Source organism: Perognathus longimembris, chromosome 18 (assembly GCF_023159225.1).
Source record: "Perognathus longimembris pacificus isolate PPM17 chromosome 18, ASM2315922v1, whole genome shotgun sequence".
Classification (NCBI taxonomy): Eukaryota; Metazoa; Chordata; class Mammalia; order Rodentia; family Heteromyidae; genus Perognathus; species Perognathus longimembris.
This window is the reverse complement of record NC_063178.1, coordinates 18,583,410-18,607,438: the sequence shown is the minus strand read 5'-3', so window position 1 is coordinate 18,607,438 and position 24,029 is coordinate 18,583,410. Positions and strand designations below refer to the sequence as shown.

The window sequence follows — 24,029 nt, the reverse complement described above, 5'->3', positions numbered from 1 at the left end:
GACATGCCTGCCTGTCAAGTGGCAGCTGTCCCGCAGACCTTGTTCCCTTGAATGGAAGATGGCTGTTGGCAGGTGAAGGGTCAGGAGCTCAAGCACGCTTGGCACCCATTCCCTCAGCCGACGCCCTCCTGGCCTGTCTCTTCTGCTCCCAGGCCTCCCTCTTCGCCCTTGGCTTCTCAAGGCAATGCTCTGGCCTGTAGGTGAGCTACCCAAGTCTTGCCACCGAGCCCCTGCCAGCAAGGCAATGGGGGATTCAATGTCTACAATGGAAGATCATCTTTTCCAAGCAATGCTAATAAAACAAAATGTGCTCTGGCTCACGTGCGCATGCTCCTCTAAGAGAGGTGACACATTGTAGTCAAAAGTGATCCTTGTGGATGGGTAGCATCTAGCCTATCAATTTCTCCTTCCGTAGCACATCTTCATTCAATCTGAATACGAAATATCAGCCGGACAGATGCTACACATCTCCATATAAAAGGAAGTAGAGTCTGGAAATGCTGCACGCGTGGACACCAAGAAGATTCTTGATTGTTGAAAATAGTTTGCAAGACAAAGGAAGCTTTACTGTTTCCTTGGAGCACTTAAAATTATTTAATTGAAACTTCCAACCAATGATTCATCCCCAGACCTGTTATTTTCTCTCATTATTGTACAGTATATGTCACTATCTCTTGTTTTAGCATTTATTTTACCAGGAGCAATACATTCCTAGCAAATATAGAAGACACTTCATTTAAAAAATTTTGAATTATATACAATAGGCAATGTGAGAATTCTTGTGGGAGGGGGGATCATACAAGTTTAGGGAAAAATTTTTCTCCAACATCTACTTTTGCAATGTGTGCGGATTTACATACTTGTTTGTCATTTCCTTGTAAAATGATATATTATCTGAATTTTACTAGTAGGAACTAAAGAAAACATTTTATATTTGCATCAGGTTTAGCAAAGGAGGGTGTTCTTTCTCTTCTTGTATAGAGTGGTCCTTTATAGTGACTCTGAAACAAACCAGGATTCCCTCACTTTTCAGAAAAATACAAAACTGAGCTAACAAAACCATGTAAAGCTCAGCTAGGTAGGGTCTTAGGATTGTGTGTTAAACAATCATTTAGTTTGAGGCCTTTTTAAAGCTGTTTGATTGCAGCTCCATCTAAAACAGCTTCTAACAATAACTTTATTGGGACCTAACGACAAGACAGAGGATAAGTTTGAAGCCTCATTTAATAGAGAGCCACGTACTTTTGTCTGTATTAAGATCATGGAGCTAGACATGGTGATGCTTGCATGCTTGTAATCCCAGCTACTTGGGAAATGTACACAGGAAGACCACAACATAGAGCCAAATGTGACAGTCAGCACATGTAAATATCTGAAGAAAAAAAAAGAAACTAAAAGCAAAAGAACAGGGGCCTGGCTCAGGTGAAAAAGTTCTTGCCAAGCTTTGGCAAGGACTTGAATTTAACCCTAAGTAGCACTAAAGAAAAAGAAAAGTTCATAACAACTCCATGAAAGCAATAAATGGTGCATCATATATATATATATATATATATATATATATATATAAAGTCATATGTTGAATCTAAATCCATTTTTAAAATTTCTTAAAGAATTTTTAAAAATTTATACAGCAATAAGGAAATATATACAGGTTGAAGTAGATATTTTCTTAACAATGATGCACAGTGCAAACTAACATATTTGTTAAAATATTTTGTACCAGCTTTAAAATATTTGTCAACTATTTGCTAGCTTTTGACTTGGAAAAAATACAAAAGTTTGTAAAACATCTTTGAACAAGTTTTCTTACTAATTCGAAAGTCGGTATGGTTTGTCATCATTAGGACCATTTAAAAATCTCCACACATGAATTCTTGCTGTATGATTAAAATCACACGGTTGTGTTTGAAGCTTCTTATTAATCTTCAGGAAATATAAGGATGGCGTATAATTTTACACAACATTTTGGATAGGAAGATTAGAATTGATTCTGGTTTTTAGTGTTTGTTATTTAAGTGTGCATGATATATCTATCATGTTTGGTTATACATCGCTCAAAGGCAAGCAAGAGATGGCTGTAAGTGAAGTTCATTTTTTAAATGCAAGATTTCTTAATTTAACTATTTTAAAAACTGTTGGCTGTCACTATGTAAAGTTGGAGGAGTGCTAAGAATTAATGCACATAAATTACAAAAAGAATTAGTACAAGTATATTATTTAACTAATTTATCACATAGTGATTAGGGTAGCAATAAACTATGTTTTATGAAACTTGAAATAAAGATTATATAAGTAAATTAGCAATGAACTCTGTATTTTTACTTTAGAAAGTCACAAACTTTTTTTTTTTTTTGCCAGTCCTGGGCCTTGGACTTAGGGCCTGAGCACTGTCCCTGGCTTCTTTTTTTTTGCTCAAGGCTAGCACTCTGCCACTTGAGCCACAGCGCCACTTCTGGCCATTTTCTATATATGTGGTGCTGGGGGATTGAACCCAGGGCCTCATGTATACGAGGCAAGCACTTGCCACTAGGCCATATCCCCAGCCCCGGAAAGTCACAAACTTTTAATATTTAAAACAGAAATACTTTTATTGTTACAAGTTTAATTTATAAAACATATCAATTTCAGATTCTTTTAATTTTCAAACATCCATTTCAGGTTGCATGCTTGGATATTAATCATTTGTTTATGATCAGGGTGGAAAATAGGATTGTGCATGAAAATGTCAAAGTTCTGTGGCATTCAAATCAAACCAAATTCATTCAGAAGTTAAACCAGAGTGTCTTAAGCTGATTCTTCAGTTAAAAGTACTTATGCTCAGAGCTTTTAAAGAAGTAATGTGTATTATTTAGGTTACAGTTGCTGAATCAAATTAAAAAATGAGTATTTCTTGAAATGAAAGCTGTATGAAGTTTTAATAATTGTATTTTATTAAAACCTATTATTATGACCTTTCTTTAACATGTATAAGTCAACTAGATGATTCAGTAATTCACCAAGAATGATATCAGAAATCTGAAACCCTAGAGAAACAGAAACTAAACCAGGTCTTGTGGTGCTGCACCATCTCCACTGGAGGCTGTGGAATTGAGGTCTGGAACTGTTAAGTTTTCTGGGAAATGTCTGGGAAAAGTTCTTGGCATTAAAAATGCATTATTAGCACTTCCAACAACAGTGGACTCTAGAACAAGTCCTGTGTGTTCAGCGCTAGGTTGGGAAAATCTGTAGTGCTGTTTCTCTAGGAGGAGTTTGGTCTTGGCCTCTACTAGCTTCTCATTAGTTCTGTGAAAACATTGAAAAAGGAAAATAACTGGTATGTCATTGTTCCTATAGGAGTCTTAAATGACTTATATATTTTAAGAAATTGCTGTTAACAGTAAATTAAACCTCCCATTAAGCAGTGTCTTAACAATTAAAATTTGTCAGAATGTATCTCTTCTAATATGTTAGGTACAATTAGAAATACTTACATTTATAGGCTACCTGTGAGATAATAGATATGTTAACTTGCTTAACTGTAATAATCATTTTCTATGGATAAATATATTGAAACCTCACATTGTGCCCCTTTATTTAGATACACTTTAAACACAAGACTGAAATAAGCAAGAAATATTTTAGTAAGCCTGTTAAGGGCAAAATTAAAAAAACATAACATCTGTACCAACCAATAAATTATGTGGGCACCATTAAGCAAATAATTCAGAGTAGCAACAGCTAGTGACTATGAGATTGTAGAATTGTTTAAAACCAACAAAGGCATCTCCTTAGGCAATTACCATAGTTACCAGAGTATCAGACATGGAAACCATTTTTGTCTTCTATATCTCCTCACACTGAGAAATTATTTCTTACTTTATGCAAATTGTACTCTCATACCTGTGTTAATCATTTCCTACATCACAAGCTATCTTTTATGTATTGTATAATAAAACCACTGGTTCTCAGGTGCCCTCTAGTGGTAAGAGCAAAGACTATACTGAAAGAAAGCTAATTTACCAATTGACAGATTGCCCAAAGGAAGAATAATAGTATTTGACTTTTGGATTTAAATTGCATTCTTCTAAAAGATAGTTGAACTTGTTACAAATTTTGTTTTAGAGAATTCTGACCAGAAATTTGATAACAATATAGTAGTCTTAAGAAATAAGAGCTTCAAAATACTTTAGGCGACATGTTAATAGACCATCTTAAATGCATCTTAAAACACTGAGTGGGGAAATAAAACTATGCAGAAAGAAAAAAAGGGGGGGGGAATGCAAACTATGTCAGATGAAACATTAAAGGCATGTTCATTTATTAACACTGTGTTACAAAACTATATTTTCTAGTTAGCTATTAGGTACCATTAATCTCCTGAAACTGTTTCATTGAAAATATGTTAGAGACAAATTAATTAGTTTATGTGGAATGATTTGACTCTGACTTACTTGCTTAGTTTATTTGACAATGATTTTCTAATTTTGATTTCTTTTAGATAGAGTTGCTTATAGTGTTCTCGTTCTATTTTACTAGAATCTACTTGACATCTCATTTCAGAGAGTTCAGTTTCCAGTTCATTAATTCTGTCTTCTGTGTGTTTTTTCGATGAGGCATTTAACTGTTCTATCTTCTCCTGACATGCTGCTTGTTTCTGCAACAAAGCAAAAAAGATGTATTTTAAACAATTATAACCCAAACAACTGTGCATCTCTCTCTCTCTCTCTCTCTCTCTCTCTCTCTCTCTCTCTCTCTCTCTCTCTCTCTCTCTCTCTCTCTCTCTCTCTCTCATCTTGGGGCTTGAACTCTGGGCCTGGGTGCTGTCCCTGAGCTCTTCAGCTGAAGGATAGTGCCCTACTTGAACCACTTCTGGTTTTCTGGTGGATAATTGGAGATAAGAGTTTCATGGTCTCCTGGACTTTCTTGCCTGGGCTGGCTTTGAACCGGGATCCTCAGATCTCAGCCTCTTGAGTAGCTAGGATTACAGGCGTGAGCCACTGGCACCCGGCTTGTATTTCTCTTTTTATTTTCAAATGAATGTTTGAGTGATTTCAAATATTTGAAAATAGATGCAACAGTTAAAGTACTTATTATTATAAACTGCATTAAACCTGAATTACAAAATATTTAAACTATTCTTTTCTTTAGATATGTTTCAAAACAAACTGAAGTACTCATATGTCTTAAGAATATATTCTACCAGTGAGCTACACCCCTAGATCTAAATCCTTCTGATGTTACTACCCATGTCATCTGATAAAGTATAAAATCAATTTAAATTTTGAAAATTAAGCAATGTCATTTAAGAGCAATATTCAAAATGTTGTATTGCTTCAACATCACCATTTTTATATTCCTCCAAGTAGCTCATTTTACGCCAACTAGTGCTAAAATAATGCTCAATGGAAAAATTATTATGCAAGACCAATATAATTATAATTGTAGAAACGGAAATATTTATGTGGAAAGATATTCTTTTTAGACATCTGCAAAACAAATGAGGGGACTAGATGAAGTACCTATAACACTCATACCTAAAGCATAAATTGACTAAAAATGTTAAGTATATTATAAATTAACCTGCAAAAACAGATTGACTTCTGTCAGTTTCTCCTCTAACTCCTGTTTCGTTCCGTCTTCAATCATCTGCTTGTATTGTTCCATTTGACTAAGCTCTAACATATTCTTTGCCATGTGACTCTTGAGCTTTACAATTTCTTCTTCTAACTTCTTTTTATCCTTCTCAAGTGTGCCACATTTCTTTTGGACATTGGTCATAGACAGCAACTCATGCCGGAGAAGTTCATTTTCTTGATGTAAATGTCCATATTTTGAAGACTCAACTTCCATTTTTTCTACAAGACCACTATTCTGTGTGAATAAAAAAGTATACTTTGGTAATAAAGTGTTTTCAAGTTGGGCACTGGGAGCTCACAACCTGTTATCCTAGCTACTCAGAAGGCTGAGATCTGAGGATCGCAGTTCAAAGCCAGCCTGGGAAGGAAAGTCTGTGAGACGCTTATCTCCAATTAACCACCAGAAAACCAGAAATGGTGCTGTGGCTCAAAGTGGTAGAGCATTAGCCTTGAGGGAAAAGTTCAGGGACAGTACTCAGGGCCTGACTCTAAGCCCTATGATAAACAAACAAACAAAAAACAACTTTTAGATTGAGAATTGTCTAATAAGACCATCGCACACTTTGACACAAATTCTATTACAATAAAGTTTAATGTATAATAGACCACACTGTGGTCTGAATAATTATTCAAAGTAAAATTGTCAGGAGTTACAAAAATTATGATTAGTCTTGAAGGTCATCATGTTTGTCACAAATCATTTGATCTCATTAAATTTCTACAGAATAATACGGTCAATTTTATTTTATTCTAAGAGAAAATCATTTATTTGACAAAAGATTCCTTCGTAATGAATAGCTTACTTGCTATTCTTGTTAAGAAAATCACAGATAATTTACTCTTAAAATTCACTTGAACTACAAGAAAAAAATCAGAATTCTAAGGAAAATCATTGAATTTATTATAAGTTTTAAAGTATTACCATTCGCAGGAGCCCAACATTATAAATCAACACGCAGACCATTATTTGGCATTATTCAAAATAGTCAAAAGATTAAAAAAATAACCCCACAGCGCCTTCTATAGAACAATGGGTTAAAGTATTGTATATAAGCCTGGGCTTTAGACTGTCAGAACTGGTTAGTTATTGTGTGTGTGCCTGAACTCAGAGCCTGGATGCGGTCAGTCACTTGAGCCACAGCCCCACGTGCGGCTTTCTTGGGAGTTCATAGGAGGTCTGAGTCTCATGGACTTTCCTACCCTGCTTTTGTTCAACCAGTGACCCTCAGATCTCAGCCTCCCGCCTAGGTAGGATTATAGGCATAACCACCGGTGCCTGGTTGGTTGGTTTGTTTATTGTTGAGTCATTAACTTTATGAATTCAGTAAACTGTTCCATAGAGAGGAGCTGCCACCCGACCAGCAACTAGTATCAGCATGAGCACAATAACTATTTTATCAGTGAAATTTTACAGCGTAAAAGATTTCTATATGCTAATACTGGAGTAAGAAAACTTCCCTTTCAGTATAGGAGCAATTAATATGGAAAGACTTACCAAATTTTCGTTTGCACAAACTTTCTTCAGCTGTTCAATTTGCTCTGCTCTTTCTTTTGCTGTATGTTTTAATGTGAGAATTTTAAGTTCAAGCCTAAAAATGTATATTTTGATATGATTATTCTCATAGAAACCTTTAAAATGTCAAATAATTTCTAAAACAACGCATGTAAGTGCAGTCAAAACTTCAATGTATATGCTACAAAATTAAAGTGAGTGGAAAAGTGGGTGGGGAGGGATGAGTGAGAATGTTGAGAAGGCTGACATTGATCAAGACACATGGAATTCATAAAGTGCTTTGTCGAATGACAACTCTGTACAACGACTTAAAGATAATAAAATATTTTTAAAATAAAGAGAAATGAAATAGAAGGGAAATTACTGGGATTCATAAACATTTGTTAAGTATATGACTTGATAAATGCATCAAATTCTACCTAGGCTTTGTGGACGATATACAACTTTACAGTATAAAATCCAAGCTATTTGTCGTTCTTGATTCCTTTCTTTCTTGCTTTTCCAGGGCTGGATTGAATCCATGGACTGTACACCTGAAATATACTCCCAGCCCTAAATTCATACTTCAAGATGTATATGTCCCCAGCCTTTATACATGTATTGTTATCCTAACTGTTGTAATTATCCTGCTACATTGGTTATTTGATTTGTAAATGTCCAAGGTATTTATACTTTTGCATGCGCTTTTGCATCATCTCTGCATGTTGTTCAGCACTTTTGTGTAGATCCCGTAATTCTTGCAACTAAAACAAAGAAAAATATTTTAGTAATAATTGGAAAAAGTAGGCAGCTTCTGATTTTTTTCTGCTAAAATTTTAATTGAAATACTCATTACCTGAGTCATTTATATTATTAAGTATGGGAATTTTGTGTTACATTACCACAGGTTAATTGACATATTAGAAGTTTAATGGCTTGAGAATTTTAAAGTAACACATAGTATAAACTAACACTTTAAATAAATGCATATTGATCATGGGTATATATATATGTATATGTATATACATATTATGGCTATGGGACTGCAGCATATTTTCATTTAAAATTATGTTTTTTCAGACACTCATATTTACAACATTGATGAAAGGAGGGAAAGTGACAGTCCCATATAGTAAGAATTTATATTTTATATTCCTAGCATCATCTCATCAAGGATGATTTGCAAACCTCAAGAAGATAAATGATCACAGCTATATTGCAGATGTTAATAACACAGTGCTTTAAGTGACAAATAGACGTGTTATAGAAAAGTATGACAGGCAGTTTGTTCAAAATGGCCTGCATGTCAGGTCTGAATTCTTGACCCAGCAGTGAGGTTGAGCAAGTTAACTTTGTTATGTTTTAGTTTTGTCATTGTTAAGTGGAAATAATTGCATTAACTCCCTCACCAAAGTATTGGGAGATAAAATTAAACAGTCCAATGTGAGCAGGGTTCTACTAGCCTTAGGGTTATTGTGGAATAATAATAATAATAATTGTGCTCTTATAATATTTGAACTTTTCTACAGGTAGCATAAGACTGGAAGTGTTATTCTCTACAATTTAACATCGAGTCATTCTTTCTCCCAATAATAAGGAAAGAGAGGCCACAGAAAACCAGAATATATCCCCTAACTTTCATGGAACTTTCTCCACTTCTGCCCAACAGTATTTTCTCTGATCCTAATAACTTATAACTTATTTATATCAGAATTCAATGGTGGTCCTTCATCTTGGTGCATAAAGCAAATGATACCTCCTGGATTAAGAAGTAGGAAACTGATACAGCTCTCACTGTGCATGATTAAGCTTTCCAATCTGAAAAGAAAAATACCAGACTACTTGAAGTCAAGGCTCCCACGTCAAACCCAAACCATTCACAGCAAGAGGTCACGGTGGGCTGCTTTAGGAAAGCTTTATGGAGAGCTTTCAGTGGCTAGAATTTGGCACACATCCCAGTTCTATCTATATAAGGAAGGATAGAAAAATATATTAGTTCCATAGTAAGAAATTATCATTTAGTGGAACTGTCCTTTTAAAAGCTTTAAGTTTAAAGATATCTTTCGAATTTAAAAAAGCCTTAGCATGCCAGTGTCTCAAAAAATAAACTTTTAATATCTTATGAGTGATGGAACATCCTAACTGCTGCCATGAAAACACTCCCAATTTATTCAAGGAAAGGGTGATGTGAATGTTATATAAAATTACCCCTTAGGTAAATTTATTATACTTGGATAAGATTAACTGACATAGGTAGAACTAAATGATCTGAAAGGAAATTATGCCTTTTTATGCAAGACACCTGCTGAGAAGAGGAGGCGAGGGAGAGACAGAGGAGTTAGATAATGCTTAGTTAGTTAATGAAGAAGTAAATTATGAACCAGCTATAAATAAATAAAAACTGAAAATGCAGAAAGGATAGCAGGAGTAAAGGCAGAGATAGGAAAATGTGTCTCAGTAAACCAGAGAATAAAACTCCAGGTGAAGGGAAATAAAGTTGTATTTGCCACATATCTTACAACTGAATGTTCAGCGTAGCATTATTAATAACAGCCCAGAAGTACAATTAACCTATGACCCATCCACTTATGAGTGCTACTAGAGCAACATTGCAATGCCAGAAACAGTAAAGAGAGGATTCATTCATTATACAAATGAAATGAAAAATTAAAAAAAACCCCACCATGTTAAGGAAAAGAAGACAGTCAAAAATAACTAATTATTACTAAAAATACAAATTATGGGCTGGGAATATGGCCTAGTAGTAAAGTGCTGGCCTCCTATACATGAAGCCCTGGAGTCGATTCCTCAGCACCACATATATAGAAAAAAGCCGGAAATGGCTCTGTGGCTCAAGTGGTAGAGTGCTAGCCTTGAGCAAAAAGGAAGCCAGGGACAGTGCTCAGGCCCTGAGTTCAAGCCCCAGGACTGGCAACAACAACAAAAACAAACAAATTCTGCAGGATTCAGAAGTTTTAGAAATAATGAATAAATTGGTGTTTTCTAGGCCAGGAAGTAGATGCTGGAGGTGGAGTCCAGGGGTGGCTTCCATGGAACTTGCAGTTCTAAAAGCACACTTACATGACTCTGAATACGCCGAGCCACGCTCCCCTGTGTGCCAAACAGGTAGGCGCTGTGTTTATCCACACTGCCTCCAAAGAGGTCTTACAAACCCACTGCAGGCCTGGGATGTGGCCTAGGGGTAGAGCGCTTGCCTCGCACGCAGGAAGCCCTGGGTTCGATTCCCCAGCACCACATATATAGGGAAAATAGCCAGAATAAACCCCTCCCCTGAGTCAAACCGGTGGAAGTTCCAGAAGCTCACCCCCAGACAGCCTGTAAATGTGCAAGAGGAGGAGTCTCCAATCTAGGACACCTCGCCACTGGCTCTTTCCTGAAGGAGACCTTGAACCGGCCACCGTCTCTCGTGGGATGGGAACCGCAGAGGAGCAAACCCCTCAGGAGAGACAAGGCCCTATCGAGCCACGAGTCCTGTCTACTCAAGGGCCCGGGAAGCCATCGCAGCAGCTTCTCCCCCACCAGTCCTCAGTTTACCCCCAGTGGTCCAGTGTGGGAAAGCGCTTCAGCCCAACGTGGATGGTGTGTGTGTCTATTATATATATATATACTGCTAGTGTGTTCTTCAAAAGCATAATCTATAGCTATCCATGTGAATTTTAGCCTAAGTTTCAAAGCTCACTTCTTTCAACATTTGATGTTAATTGCTTTGCTGCATTGTAATCAACCTAAAATCATCTAGTGGCAAAATTCTAAATGTGAAAAAGGTGTCTACATAATATTACAAAACTCTGAAATTAGGATGAATAAAAATTACTTAAAATTGAAACGTTAAATAAGAGTTCGATGGCATAAGGGGTTAAACCAGTGTTTGTGATATTAATAGATTTTTTAGTATCTATTCCACTGTGGTTACATGATCCTATGCCTATTCTCTTACAGTACCTTAAAAATTATTACATAGGCATAAAAACCAATCTTGGCTATCAGCTTTTTTTCCATCTGTCAGATAAAACTGGTTTATCCCACGTGAACCATTTTGTGATGTTAGAATACTGTTTAGTAATATATTACTTCTATATCATTGATTAGCATCACAATTCTCTTTGTGAAAGTTAAACATCAAGCAAAGAAAGAAGTTTTACTTTGGGGAAATCTGAATCAAATTTTGGACATATGCTTTTGGTATATAATCAGACAGCTAAGTTTTTTTTCTTTATAAGAATCTATAAAAAAAGAATTTGTAGTACTTCACATTTTAACCCAAATGAATAAAAAGTAATATAAAACAAACACAAAACTTCAGGGGAAAAGATATCTATTCTCTAGTTTCTGCATAAAAATAATTACAAGTGATATATATATATATATGAAACTGCACAGTTTTCTCTACAAATAATTTAATAAGCATTTCCTTTGGCTAAAACATTGTTAATAAAAATACAGACAGAAATGTTATGCTGTTATTCTGTAGCCCAAATTCCTTTGAAAGTTTTCTTTAATGTTTCAAAAATGTGAAAATATGATTGGATTAAAATTTTACCTCATTCATTTAAAATTTGACCTAAAATATTTTCTAACCTTTTCAGTGATAGAACATTGACTTTACTGTACACCTTTCTATGTCTTCAGACCTTATTCTGTCTAAATAAAAATTAAAGAATTTTTCATAAAAAAAAGAAAAAAAGGCAGAGGGTGCTGTGGCTCAAGTGGTAGAGTGCTAGCCTTGAGCAAAAAGAAGCCAGGGACAGTGTTCAGGCCATACATTAAAGCCCCAGGACTGGCAAAAAAACAAAAACAAACAAACCATTGCCAAAGTTTGGTACTATTCTTATTTCTCTATTTGGGTTATCAGTACTATTCTTGTTCTATATCTATGCTTTTGTAATTTGTCTAAAATGAAAAGGAACTGCCTAATTTATCAAATAATTTGAAAAATAACTCAAAGCATATATATTTTAAAAAAAGAATATTTTTCCTTCATGTTCTATCAAAATACAAGAAATAAATGTATGTAGACCATAGGCAAGGGACATGTATCAGGGATAAAGAAGCTGAAAAGCATTCAAGAGGACCTGTCTTCCCTATTGAAGACTGAAAAAAGAAACCATGAAACAAAACACAGGGCAAGGTAAAGCTCAGGGACAGAACGCTTACTGAAGCATCTATCTATCTATATTTATCTATCATCTATCTATCTATATCATACATCCTATCATTATTTTCCAAAGCCCTTTGTCGTGAAAGACAGGATAACTGGGAGCACACACTGACTTTTCTCAAAGGAGAAAATGGCAAACAAAATATCACCTCTGATAGCTGTTATTTTATGCTTACCTAGCACTGGAAGAAATAACCCAGCCAGCCTACTAGCATACAAATGAGGGAAATCGGTGCCCCAAATAGAACATGTATTATAGTACCAAAGACGATTTGATCATGAAACTATAAATTCCTATAAAAATGCTAGGCCCCTTTGCATTGTACGAGGTCATTCTATATGTTCCCTACTCGGCTGCTAGAGGCGAAGGAAGTTGACTTCAGAACATTGTCCAGTGAGACAGAAACAGCATAGTCTCCACATACACTGGTGTTACACATACATAGGGTTTTCAATTCTACCATACTCTCTTATGGTTCTGGCATATTCTCATATTCTGCACTGAGCAGGATTTTGAAATATGTGCATACGGAAGTGCATACACACAGATTTAGAAACACTACCTCAGAACTCATTTTAGCTTTTGATATCTCCATTTCCTTTTGCTTGGAAAGATGATTTTCCAGAATTTCACCTTGTAATATTCTGGCACTTTGTTCTTCAGAAAGCTTTCTCAGGGTATCATTTCGTTCCTGTAAAGCCTAGAAAAAGACATTTAATTAAGTTTTAGTATCACATCATTTAGGGTAGCCAAGGCATTACTTAAGAGAAGAACATTATGAAAACAGTTGAAAGCTAAAACTCAAAAATACGAGAACTTTTCACTCACGTTAATCAAAAGTTAACTGCAAAATGGCATTTAAATTGATCAAAAGCAGAAACTTCATAAAACCAGAGATTGTATCATACATTATTTCTTTTTAAATGTGCAGCTTGTTTATTAACATAAAGATGCCTAAGTTACATTACTACTAGTGATTAGAGTCCAGTGCTCATTCATAAAATATATCATGATCATCTATTAGATGCCAAGATTTACAATAAAGAATTTCAGGAATAACTCTCCTAGTTTATATTTAAGTAGAGGTGAGGATTTGTTTTTAAATCTAAACAATATATTTATACCTCACGTAACAGGGCTTCAGTGACCAGCAACTTCACACGTTATGGCTTTATGGCTATACTATGTTATGTGGCTTGTTAGGTGGTAGAGGTCTTAAGCTTGTAAATGCACACGAGGGATGTTTGCAGAGTTATAAAATTACTAAACATTTCTCAGATTGTATCTTCACCAGTAAGAAACATATGACAGGATATATCTTGAATCAAAAGGAAAACGACTATTGATGAAATAAAGTGAGAAATATGAAGTTTTACCCAATACTCATTACCTGACTCAAATCATTTTTTACAGTTTTCAGTTCCTCACTCAGTGTCCTAACAGAGACACCAAGTGTTTGTCTCATTTTAACTACATTGTTATATTGCTCTTCTTTATCTCTTAACTGTTCTTTAATTTTTTCATAAAGCCCATCAATATTTCTTCTCTCTTCTTCTTCTTGCTTTAGGGCAAATCTGCAATTAAATATGCTTATCTTAAAAGTCATTTTGGTAGAGAATGAAAATTCAATTTATAATCTCACTGTTCATCTGTTAATTTGTTATCTTAATAAAATTCCTATGCTTTTAAAAAAAATTGTCAAGGTTACAGTTTCAAACACAAGGCAGTGAGTACATTTCTTATCAAACGTGTTACCTCCGCTCTCGTTTTCTCCCACCTTCCCTCCACCCCATTACCCCTCCCCCCCCCGCCGGAGTTGTACAGTTGGTTTACAGCATCTTGTCTTGCAAGTATTGTTGTTGCATCTGTTCACCCTTTACCCCTTTGTCTCTCCATTTTGATGTTCCCCTTCCCTTCCCTAGTTCAGTAAACATATATACAATACCCAGGGTGCCGAAATCAAATACAGTGACAACAGGGGTAAAACCATAGGAAAGAAAAACAAGAGAAAAAGATCTAATTTCACATTGTATGTTGAAAATAACAACGATAAACCACTGAATTCTGTACCTTGAACTTCATTTTGCTTAGCATCATCTTATGTGATCATATATACATAGCTATTAAGCAGGCTATTATGATCATCTTTTAGGACTATTCTAGATATATACTAATGGTTACCAATGAGGGAAACCATCCAATCTATACTTCTTTGGGTCTGGCTCACTTCACTTAGTATGTTTTTTCCCAAGGCTTCAATTTCCTTATGAATGGGACAATGTCTCTCTCTCTCTCTCTCTCTCTCTCTCTCTCTCTCTCTCTCTCTCTTTCGTTCTTTCTTTTCCTCCCTCCCTCCCTCTCTTTCTTTCTTTCTCTCTTTCCTTTCTTTCTTTCTTTCTTTCTTTCTTTCTTTCTTTCTTTCTTTCTTTCTTTCTTTCTTTCTTTCTTTCTTTCTTTCTTTCTTTCTTTCTTTCTTTCTTTCTTTCTTTCTTTCTTTTTTGCCAGTCCTGAGGCTTGAACGTAGGGCCTGAGAACTGTCCTTTTTTGCTCAAGGCTAGGACTCTACCACCTGAGCCACAGCACTGCTCCAAAGTGGGGTTGCTAGGTCATAGGGGAGCTCTAGGTTTACCTTTTGATGAACTGCCATACTGCTTTCCAGAGTGGCGGAATAAGCTTACACTCCCAACAACAGTGTAGTAGAGTTCCCTTTTGGACACATCCCTGTTATTAGTTTTCTTGATAATGGCCATTCTTACCGGGGTGACTGGAATCTCAGTGTTGTTTTGATTTGCATTTGTTTTATGGCCAGTGAGGTTGAGCATTTCTTCATATGCCTCTTGGCCTTTCTCATTTCCTGTTCAGAAAAGTCTGTCTTTCAGTCTTTAGCCCATTTATTAAGGGGGCAGTTGTTTCTTTGAGGGTTTGTTTTTGGGGAATTTAAGTTTTGAGGTCTATGTATATTTTAGATGTGAGGCCCTTCTCTGTTGTGTGGCCAGTGAAGATCATCTCCCTATCTGAGTGCTTTCTATTTATCTTTCAAACTATGTCCTTTGCCATGCAGAAGCTTTACAGTTCAATGCAATCCCATTTGTCCAACCTTTCTTTGATTTGTTATGTTTCTGGGCCTTTAAAAGAAAGTTTCAACATGTGCCAAGGAGCCCAAGTGTTTCTCTTATTCCTTCCTGCAATGTTTTCAGGGTATTTACCTTGAGGTCGTTGATCCATTTGGAATTGATTCTGGTGCAGGGTGGTACATAAGGATTTAACTTTAGTTTTTTTTTTTTTTTTTTTTTACAGGTGTTTAACCAATTTTTCCAGCACCAGTTTTTGAAGAGGTTGTCTTTCTTCCATCCTATTTATTTAGCTCTATTAATCTTTGGTTAGTCTCATGACAATCAAGTATGGGTGCATGCATGCCTTCAATTTTTCATTAATTGAATTTACCACTCGTGCTTGTAGAGCATTTTGAGGACAATCCTCTTGGCTTTTCATTGACTACTCTATGGCCTGTTTCTTTTGAGCAGGAGTAGATTCCCTGACTTGCCATTTTCTTGTGCTTCTTCTTCACATTTGGGAAAGAAAGGAAATCCAATAATACAACAGAACACAATTTTAAGGCATGAACTAGCCCAGACCTGAGTCTTGTAGTTGTACAGACTTTAGAATTTCACTGTCATAGGTAAATTCACTCTTTCTTCAATATAAAAACAGATCAACTACCACCACAGAACACAATTTTAAGACAAAAATCAACCCTGGACCTTGTAATTGCCCTGATCTTGGAGGATCAATATGTTAGGTAGCTATTCCCCTATCTCTGAATTTATTTGTTAGGGAAGGAGTATTGTGACTCAGGGGTTGGATTATATATAGTTGGAACCAGTGAACTAACCTGTCCTTACCTTTAGATCTATCTGAACTGAAAGGATTACTCAATGAACCCCTTTGAGACAATCAAGAACTAGGGATCAATGGACTATAAAGGTGCAAGGAGGAGTGTAGAACCAGCACTTACAAAAGGGATAAGGGAAAATGGGAGGAGCAATTAAGAGTAGAGAAATGGAGGGAATGAAAGGGACAGAGGGATGATGGCTGAGATATAAATCCAGAGAAATGAAAAAGAGAGTGAGAGTAAAAAAGTAAAAAATAAGGGTAAGAAAAAAACAAAAAAGAAATAAAAAACTTAAAAGGTTATGTAAATGTAGGCGAATAATACCAAACCCAATGAGGGTACTGAGCCTGAGAGGCAGAGCTTCTGCTCATGGGAGCCTGGATTTCGTCTGTGCCTCCTGAGGGCGGAGGCCTAAGAAACGCTGTTGGCTACGGATCTAGGGAAGAAATAGAAAACAATTACAAGAGGTTTGTTTTTAAAGAGAGAATAGAAAAAGAAGAAAAAAATATATCTAATTTGCTCATTGCTGTGAGACTATCTTCCAATATTGCCTCTGGTAGCAGACCAAGTAGTAAATATACTACTGCCTTGATTTTTATTTTTATTTTTTATTATTTAAATAGTCTCTGTGATAGATAGTCTCAGTCCCCAAAAGCTGTGCCTCCTGGCAGTTATACTTCTGTGTGATTTCCTCCTAGGGCATGAACTGGACCCTGGGACTTGCCTGGATGGAGCAGGATATGGTAAAAATGAGAGAATAGTCTCTCTACGCTTACAGTCCCAAAAGACTGGCTTCCACCGGGCTGGATTGCTTTTTCTTGGTCTCTGCTTCACTCCCTCTGAAGAATGCCAGTACTGTACCATGGGCTGCCTAAAGAAAAGGTCCCACATGGAGAAATGGAGGGAAGCTTCTGGCCAGCAGCCAGCAATGAACCTCTCTACCCGTCAGCCTGTGGGGAAGTCAATCCTGCTGAAGGCCCTGTGACCTGAACGTGGAAAGCGATCCAGTCTTCCTGGAGCTTTGGGGTAATGGCAGCCCTGGCCGACACCTGGATTGCAGCCCTGCGAGCAACCAAGCCACCACACAGTACACAGGGGATGCGAGCAACCGAGCCACAAGTACACAGGGATGTCTCGCCCACTGAGAGCTCAAGGTAATGACGGGTTGTGTTTGGCTCACATATTTTGTAGCAATTTGATAGGAAACAATAGATGACTAACAAAATCTCCCTCTCCCGAGAGGAAAAAAAAAATTAAAAACTGATGGAAAATGAGAAAACATTTAAAAAGTTATAATCGGTCAAAAGAATTCTTCATTATTGGGGTGACCTTGTGTCGTCTTTGGTTGGAGCCTCTGATTTCCTGGCCAGGGTCAGCTTTCCTGTGGCATCGTTGGTTTCTTAAGTCATTTGTTTGAGGTGGGAGGAAGGGGGTCCCCTTTTCAGATTGAAACAGTTGTTATTATTATTATTATTTTAGAAACTCTTGCAGCCGGCTAAGCTACAGATCTGCAGAGGGGCGGGTGGGATGGGGGTGCGGGGGGGGGGGGCTCTGACTGTGTTTTCCTGTGGGTGAATGGGCAGCACCCCAGGAGAAGCTCTTCCCACCTGGGTGGGGAGACCTCCCCCCTGGCTGGAGCTGACTGTCAGATTCCTTTGCCCTTTGGGAAGATGGCCAGGTCTGTGCCAGCCTCAACGCTGGCATCTTCTTTCTCTCCAGTGGTGGGGGGGAAGGGCTCCCTGCCAACTGCTGTTCTGGGGGTGCAAGCGGGGCTGTCTTTTGTGGGGTACTCATGCTTCCCATGGCCTTGGGGCCGCCTGGGGTCCGTGGCCAGTGCGCGCTGGGCCTGAGCCTGGCCCGCTCTGTCCATGGCTCTTGTCCTGGTTTTTGCCCTGCCCGTGTGGCGGCTTCTGCGGCTCCGATCGGACCGGGCTTCCCAAGCAGGCTGCCTAGAGCTGTCCTTCCTGGACCCCCCGCGATTCTACCGTGGCCCCCTCGGCGGGGGGTCTGTCTCGGGAACACTGAAACTGGATTCCTGGAGACGCCCAGCCAGCCCCCGCCGGCTCCTCCCCAGTTTTTCTGGGTCTCAATTTCTATGCTTCAACATATATATATATATATATATTTAGTTCTCATATTTAAAAATTCTCACGTCCACCGCTTCCAGAGAACACATGTGCTTGAAAGGTTATAGTGGAAGAATATTCTGCTACCTGTAAATGTCATTTCTACCTCTTACAAATATTATGGAAAAGGAATTTTGAAGTCTCTCAGTATATTGACAAGTGTAAAACTTATTTTTATACAGTCATGTTTATACCTCAATAAAAAAAACATATTGTCAAGTAAACTAACTTTCTATACCTATTGCCTACAAATAAGTTTATTAATTAGTTAGAAATCCAGTAGACTCTCAATGGAATACAGTCATTGCTGCATTAGTTCCTTCTGGTCCCCTCATTTCTGTGCTCCCCTTTGCACTCGTCGAAACAGATTAAACTTACATACAGGACAAAAAAGCACAGACGTCAAAAGCATTTCTTGGTGTTCATTTTGATAAGCATCATTTTATACCACCATATGCACACAGCTATTGAGCCCTTGTGGGCCTCTCCCATTACATCCTGCTCTGGTCTCACTGTGTGAATGGTTAGAGCCCTGTTTAATGTGTCATGTCCACGTAAACACATCTTTTAAATGATCGGATCTTACCTCAAATTGCGGAGTTCCTGTTCCTGTTCTACTTTTGCATGCTCTTCTTCTGATAGCTCTTTGTGTAGTATACTAATATTTTTTCTCATGTGTTCAGTTTTTTCTTTCAGGACTTCATAGTGGCTACATTTAAGTTTTAATACTTTTTTATATGCATGAAGTGTATCTTGGATTTTCAGTATCCTACCAGGATCTATATCAGGGAGAAAACAAGACATACATGAAACATAAAGAACCTGTCAAATATGAAGTACTGAACATTTTCATATTTTATACACTAAACACTATAGACTCCGGCGTAGAACATATTATGCTAAGTTCTGCAGCTAACACAGATAAGAACATGTTCAAGTTCTAAGTCTAGTGCAGATGAAAGACAAATAAACGTGGCCACAATACATTCCCACCGATTATGTGACACAAAAAAGTTCTGTAATCAGCAAAGTGAATCTGATCTAAACTGAACTCAGAGGGTTTTCCCTGGAGAAAAGATGGCTACCTTGAAGCCTGAAGGGTGAGCAGGAGGCAGGCAGAGGGAGAAGGGGGGCACTAAGGATCTTTTGTGTCCGCTGTGGCCACCATGGATCCGTAAGTACTAATTTTGTTTCTGAAACAAAACGAAGCATACCAAATGTCTAAAACACTTTTCAGAAAAATAGATGTTAGTTCATGATCTCCGATAGACAGGAAGCAAATAAAGTTGACCTTTCCGCGTCCTAACGTCTTGCTCTGAAGTGCTTTCTAGGATGCTACAATGAGAGAAGGAACTGAAATAGTCTATACCAGAGTACGTGAGCGGTGGTAAAAGCTGAGAGCGGGTTGAAAGCAAGGCAGTCAGGTGGATCCCTGAGATAAGGATCGCAGGACAGAACCCTGTGCAGGACAGCACTGCAGGTCAACAGCCCTACAGATTTGCAAGGACTTCCTTTAGTAATTATCAGAGCACTGAGGACACACGTGTGACCGAAAACTACCGGGTATCGAGGGAAGGAAATCTGAAAGGATTATAGAGAGGTCAGGCTGTTCATTTGAACAACTGTAGTCCAGATTGAAGGTCAAAAGAGAGGTGTAAGTATGAAATATAATTAAAACAACAGGTTGAGCATGTCGAGACACAGAGAAACCAAACTGAATGATGACAGACAATCCTAACTCCAGTTGAAATCTGAACTGAGAAGGTTTCTCATGTGTTTGGATTGTTTTTCAGATTTTAGAGAACTTTCGTATAAACCATGTACCCTGGAGATAGCAAAATTTAAGAAAAATTAAGTCTCACATAATTTATCACTGTAAGCACAAATTTACCATAAACGTTGGAGTTAATCAAAATGTAATTTTCAATACAGACTGTTCTTGCCGCCATTTTAAGTGAGGACAAGGTAAACAGTCATGAAGTTGTAGAATGATATAATTGCACTACTGTAGTATGTTTAGAATCCATATTTGTTCAGGTGCATAAGATGGGCTTCAAAATAAACTTTTGATCTTCAAATTATAAATAAATAGCCATAGTAGTAAATTATAAATAAATAGCAATAGTTAATAGCAGTTGAGGATGTAACTAAACTATTCTGAATGTCTGGGATGATGAGGAGGTCCTAGTGTCTGTGCCAGCAGTGTCTCAGCAGGAATATCTAGACAGTGTGAAGGAAAAACAAAGCTCACAGAGTCTCACACTCAGACAAGAGTTGATGGAGTCTCAACAATTGGACTCCATCTTCTAAACCCCGACTCTTGGGCCTCTGGTGCCATGCCATGTTCTTTGGCTTTCTTTCACCTCTCCTTCCCTCTTTTCTCTCTGCTTTCCCCATGTCCGGCTCACCCTGCATCTCCAGCAGCCGTTGTGACCTCTGCCCCCTGCACAGTACCATCCCTGAATTCCACAGGGCACTCGGCAGGGGTCACCAAGATGCCAACAGCCAGGCAGTCCAAGGAGAGGAAGTCTCTGCTTGTTCTCCCTTCTGAAGAAACCTTGTCACCTTCTCCCCCTACAAAGATGCCAGCCAGGTGGGAGGAATGAGGGGAGAGTTTTCAAGTATCTCAGCAATGTCTGAGCCTTCCATGTTGAATTTTCTTTATTAAAATGTACTTTTATCTTACAGAAAAGCTAGAGGAATTAGGTAATTATCTCTGTACTAACACAAAAGCGTAGCTTGTGTTTAAGCAACAAATGAATATGATTATGTCTGAAATTTAAAAAAATGTGTAGTTACAGTTGCTGATTAGATCCCGGTTTTTGGAAAAGTGGCAATGGATATATAACATTTATAAAGTTTCTACAGTAGTGGAGGCAGAGATGAGGGTAACTGATCTGATAAAGTGATCATGTTAAAGGCAAAGGGAGAAACAGTCAATCAAAAGCCTGAATGAACCACTCACAGTGAACAAATGGCAATATTAATTAAAAACACTGTTCTCATTATGATTATTATTAACTATTGTTTGCAGTAATGAGGATCAAGCCCAGGGCCTTGCATCTGCTGAGCAAATCTACCACTGAGCTACATCTGTAGACTTTTTATCCAATTATAGTATAATACACATTTCTCGTGAACACAACAGTGTTCTATGGTGTAGTACTGAACACTATTAGCCATGTATTACGGTCAAAGATCATACGTGTTCAAGCATCTTACCATTGTACTTCAGTCTAAGTTGCTTGAGTAACACCAAGATGTCATCACAGTCCGGACCAGACAGCTCCCATCCTCCACAGGTTATTTCAGATGACAGAGTGAAGTCATCAGACTCACTCATGGTAGTTATCTCATTTTTCACCTGAAAATAAATCATACTAATTCAGTTTCTACAACATTTATACCCTATATTAAAGGTACGAAGTGATATTTTCCATCTTTTTAGATAAGCAGGAGATAGGTAATGCTGAAAAAAAAAGTCATTTGTGCCAAATGATATTTTACAATGGATAGAGATTATTAATTCCTATTTCAATGTAAATTTCATTATATAATCAAAGATTCTCTATTTTCACGTTGTTTTTAATGTATTTTTAATTTGAATTTTTATTAATATAATGGCATAATACATTTTCCTAACAAACATTGCTTTTGATTATTGTTTTTAACCATACCTTTGTCTTAGTTTTTTCTTTTTGAGCTACCAACTCTCCAAAAGATTCACAATTTTTTTTTTCCACACTTGTAATCTTAGCTACTTGGGAAGCTAAGATCTGAAGATTGCAATTCAAAATCATCCCAGGCAGGAAAGTCCACGACACTCTTATCTCCAATAAATTACCCCCAAAAAATAAGTAAATACAAGTCAAAAGTGGAGCTCAAGTGGTCGGTCACTAGCCTTGAGCAAAAAATCTCAGAAACAGCACCCAAGCCCTACGCAAAATTTGAAGAATATCTGCAGCTACTGTCTTTCATACAAAAATTTCCGAATTTGTAATTTATGTTCCTACTCATAACACTTTATGAATAGGTAAAGTCCATTAACTCATAAAGTATTAGTCTACTTAAAATACCATTTTTCTACAAATATAATACAACTATAAACAGCAGTGACATTAAGGAACAAAAATCACACTGTTGTTAAATTCATATCAAACTTTCCACCTGTCAAAGCAAAAATATATTACTAGCACTATTTGACAGGACGAAATAAAGACTTTTTGTCTTTTTCATTTTAAATTAAAATATGTGTTGAAGGACATTCAAACCTTGGGGAATACTGTTTAATTCCTCAGATGAGAGAGACATTGTTTTAGTAAGAATTGGAATTAGTTTTCTTAGAGCATTCTACGCATATCCTGCCTATTATTTTATGCACTGTGCCCGTGTCTCACTCATTTTTAATCCTTACAACAATTCTGAAAATTGAAATACCATTAGGGATTTCAAAACAGAAAGAACTACACAGAAAAAGGCCAGGTAACTTAGCCAAGCTTGCACACCTCGTCAGTGGTAGACCCGATTTGAAACCCTTAAATTCTGCTCCACCCCATGTGACACACAAATAGCATTTATCTTCAGGTGTTTTTATGTGATCATTGCAGGTGTACTTATAGCAATTAATAAAGGATGAATCTTGCAATACTTTTAACAATAAAAAGTCTTTATGCTTAGCCAATTTTGGAAACTTCATTTCAATAATGATTTTTAAAAATCTTTATTGAAAATGTGATGAGCAGGGGGATTACAAATACATAAGTAAGGTAATGATGACATTTGTTTCTAAACAATGTTACCGCATCCCTCATTTTCTCCCAGTTACCCCTCCCTACTCCCCTTCCCCCAAGTTGGTAAGGGTGATGATATCCAACCTCTTGTTAAGTGAGTATCATTGTTGTATTAGTTCATCCTTTGACCTGCTGTTTCTGTGATTCCCTTTCCCTTCCCCTGGTCAAAGAATCTTATACACAAGACACAAGGTACAGAAAATTAAGAGGAAAGGAAAAAAAAATCCCTAAAAATTAAAAACACGACATACAGTATGTAATAAGAACCTCTTGCTTCCATATCTGGGGGTGCATGTGGATTCCCTTCCTTCTATATGGTCCCCTGTATTAAGCAATTGGGTTGCTGAGATGCCCTGTTAAGAATAGCAATGATTTTGTCAAGGACTCTCTCCTTCAGGCAATCAGCGGCGTGTACACCTTACCAATCTCAGTCCCCAGCACGCACTCAGGGGTACCAGGCTGGCTAAGGAGCGCCATTCTCCTTCCAGGCCTTTTCTCCCAGAGAGGCCAAAGCTACTGTCCTCTTACCTCCTCCGCTCTGGGAAGGCTCTGGGTGCCCCGAAGCCACGCCCCACTGGCCGTTTCTGCCCTCTGCCCTTTAACGCCTGGGTGTGGTTGACACCCCCACCCCACCCCGGGGCTCCTTGTGGTACACTCAGGGTGGAAGTGGTTAAATGTAGCAAATGTGTGCAATCCAACTGAGAGAGAAATCCATCCCCATGCAGTTGATCCTCACCTCCCAGGGAATCGATGACTTAGTGTTAGTCATTGCCCAGATAGATCCACACCAATGGGCTTTGAGCCATTGAATCTTTAGGTTATGATACATTAAAAACTAGAACGGATACTGATATTAAGTAACACAAGCAAAACACCAAACACCCTAAGATGTATTTGTAGGTAGAAGCCGAAAGGACCTAGAAAAGAAAAATAT

The 24,029-nt window shown here is 37.5% G+C and overlaps 1 protein-coding gene and 2 long non-coding RNA genes across 3 annotated transcripts; 1 reads left to right on the top strand and 2 right to left on the bottom strand.

The window, feature by feature from the left end:
* Positions 1-4,535: 4,535 nt before the first annotated feature.
* Positions 4,536-21,469, top strand: LOC125367223. Its single transcript, XR_007214017.1, has 4 exons — positions 4,536-4,547; positions 9,997-10,005; positions 13,368-13,372; positions 21,340-21,469. It is a non-coding gene; the product is annotated as an uncharacterized LOC125367223 (long non-coding RNA).
* On the bottom strand, positions 4,587-5,392 carry LOC125367217. The gene is made up of 2 exons (XR_007214011.1): positions 5,193-5,392; positions 4,587-4,682 (listed from the first exon to the last, which is right to left on the bottom strand). It is a non-coding gene; the product is annotated as an uncharacterized LOC125367217 (long non-coding RNA).
* On the bottom strand, positions 12,922-22,106 carry LOC125367214 (coiled-coil domain-containing protein 144B-like). Its single transcript, XM_048367828.1, has 3 exons — positions 21,528-22,106; positions 18,892-19,084; positions 12,922-12,987 (listed from the first exon to the last, which is right to left on the bottom strand). Exons 1-3 carry the CDS (start codon positions 21,682-21,684, stop codon positions 12,960-12,962), a joined length of 378 nt encoding a protein of 125 aa, XP_048223785.1. The 5' UTR covers positions 21,685-22,106; the 3' UTR covers positions 12,922-12,959.
* Between the last annotated feature and the right edge of the window lie 1,923 nt (positions 22,107-24,029).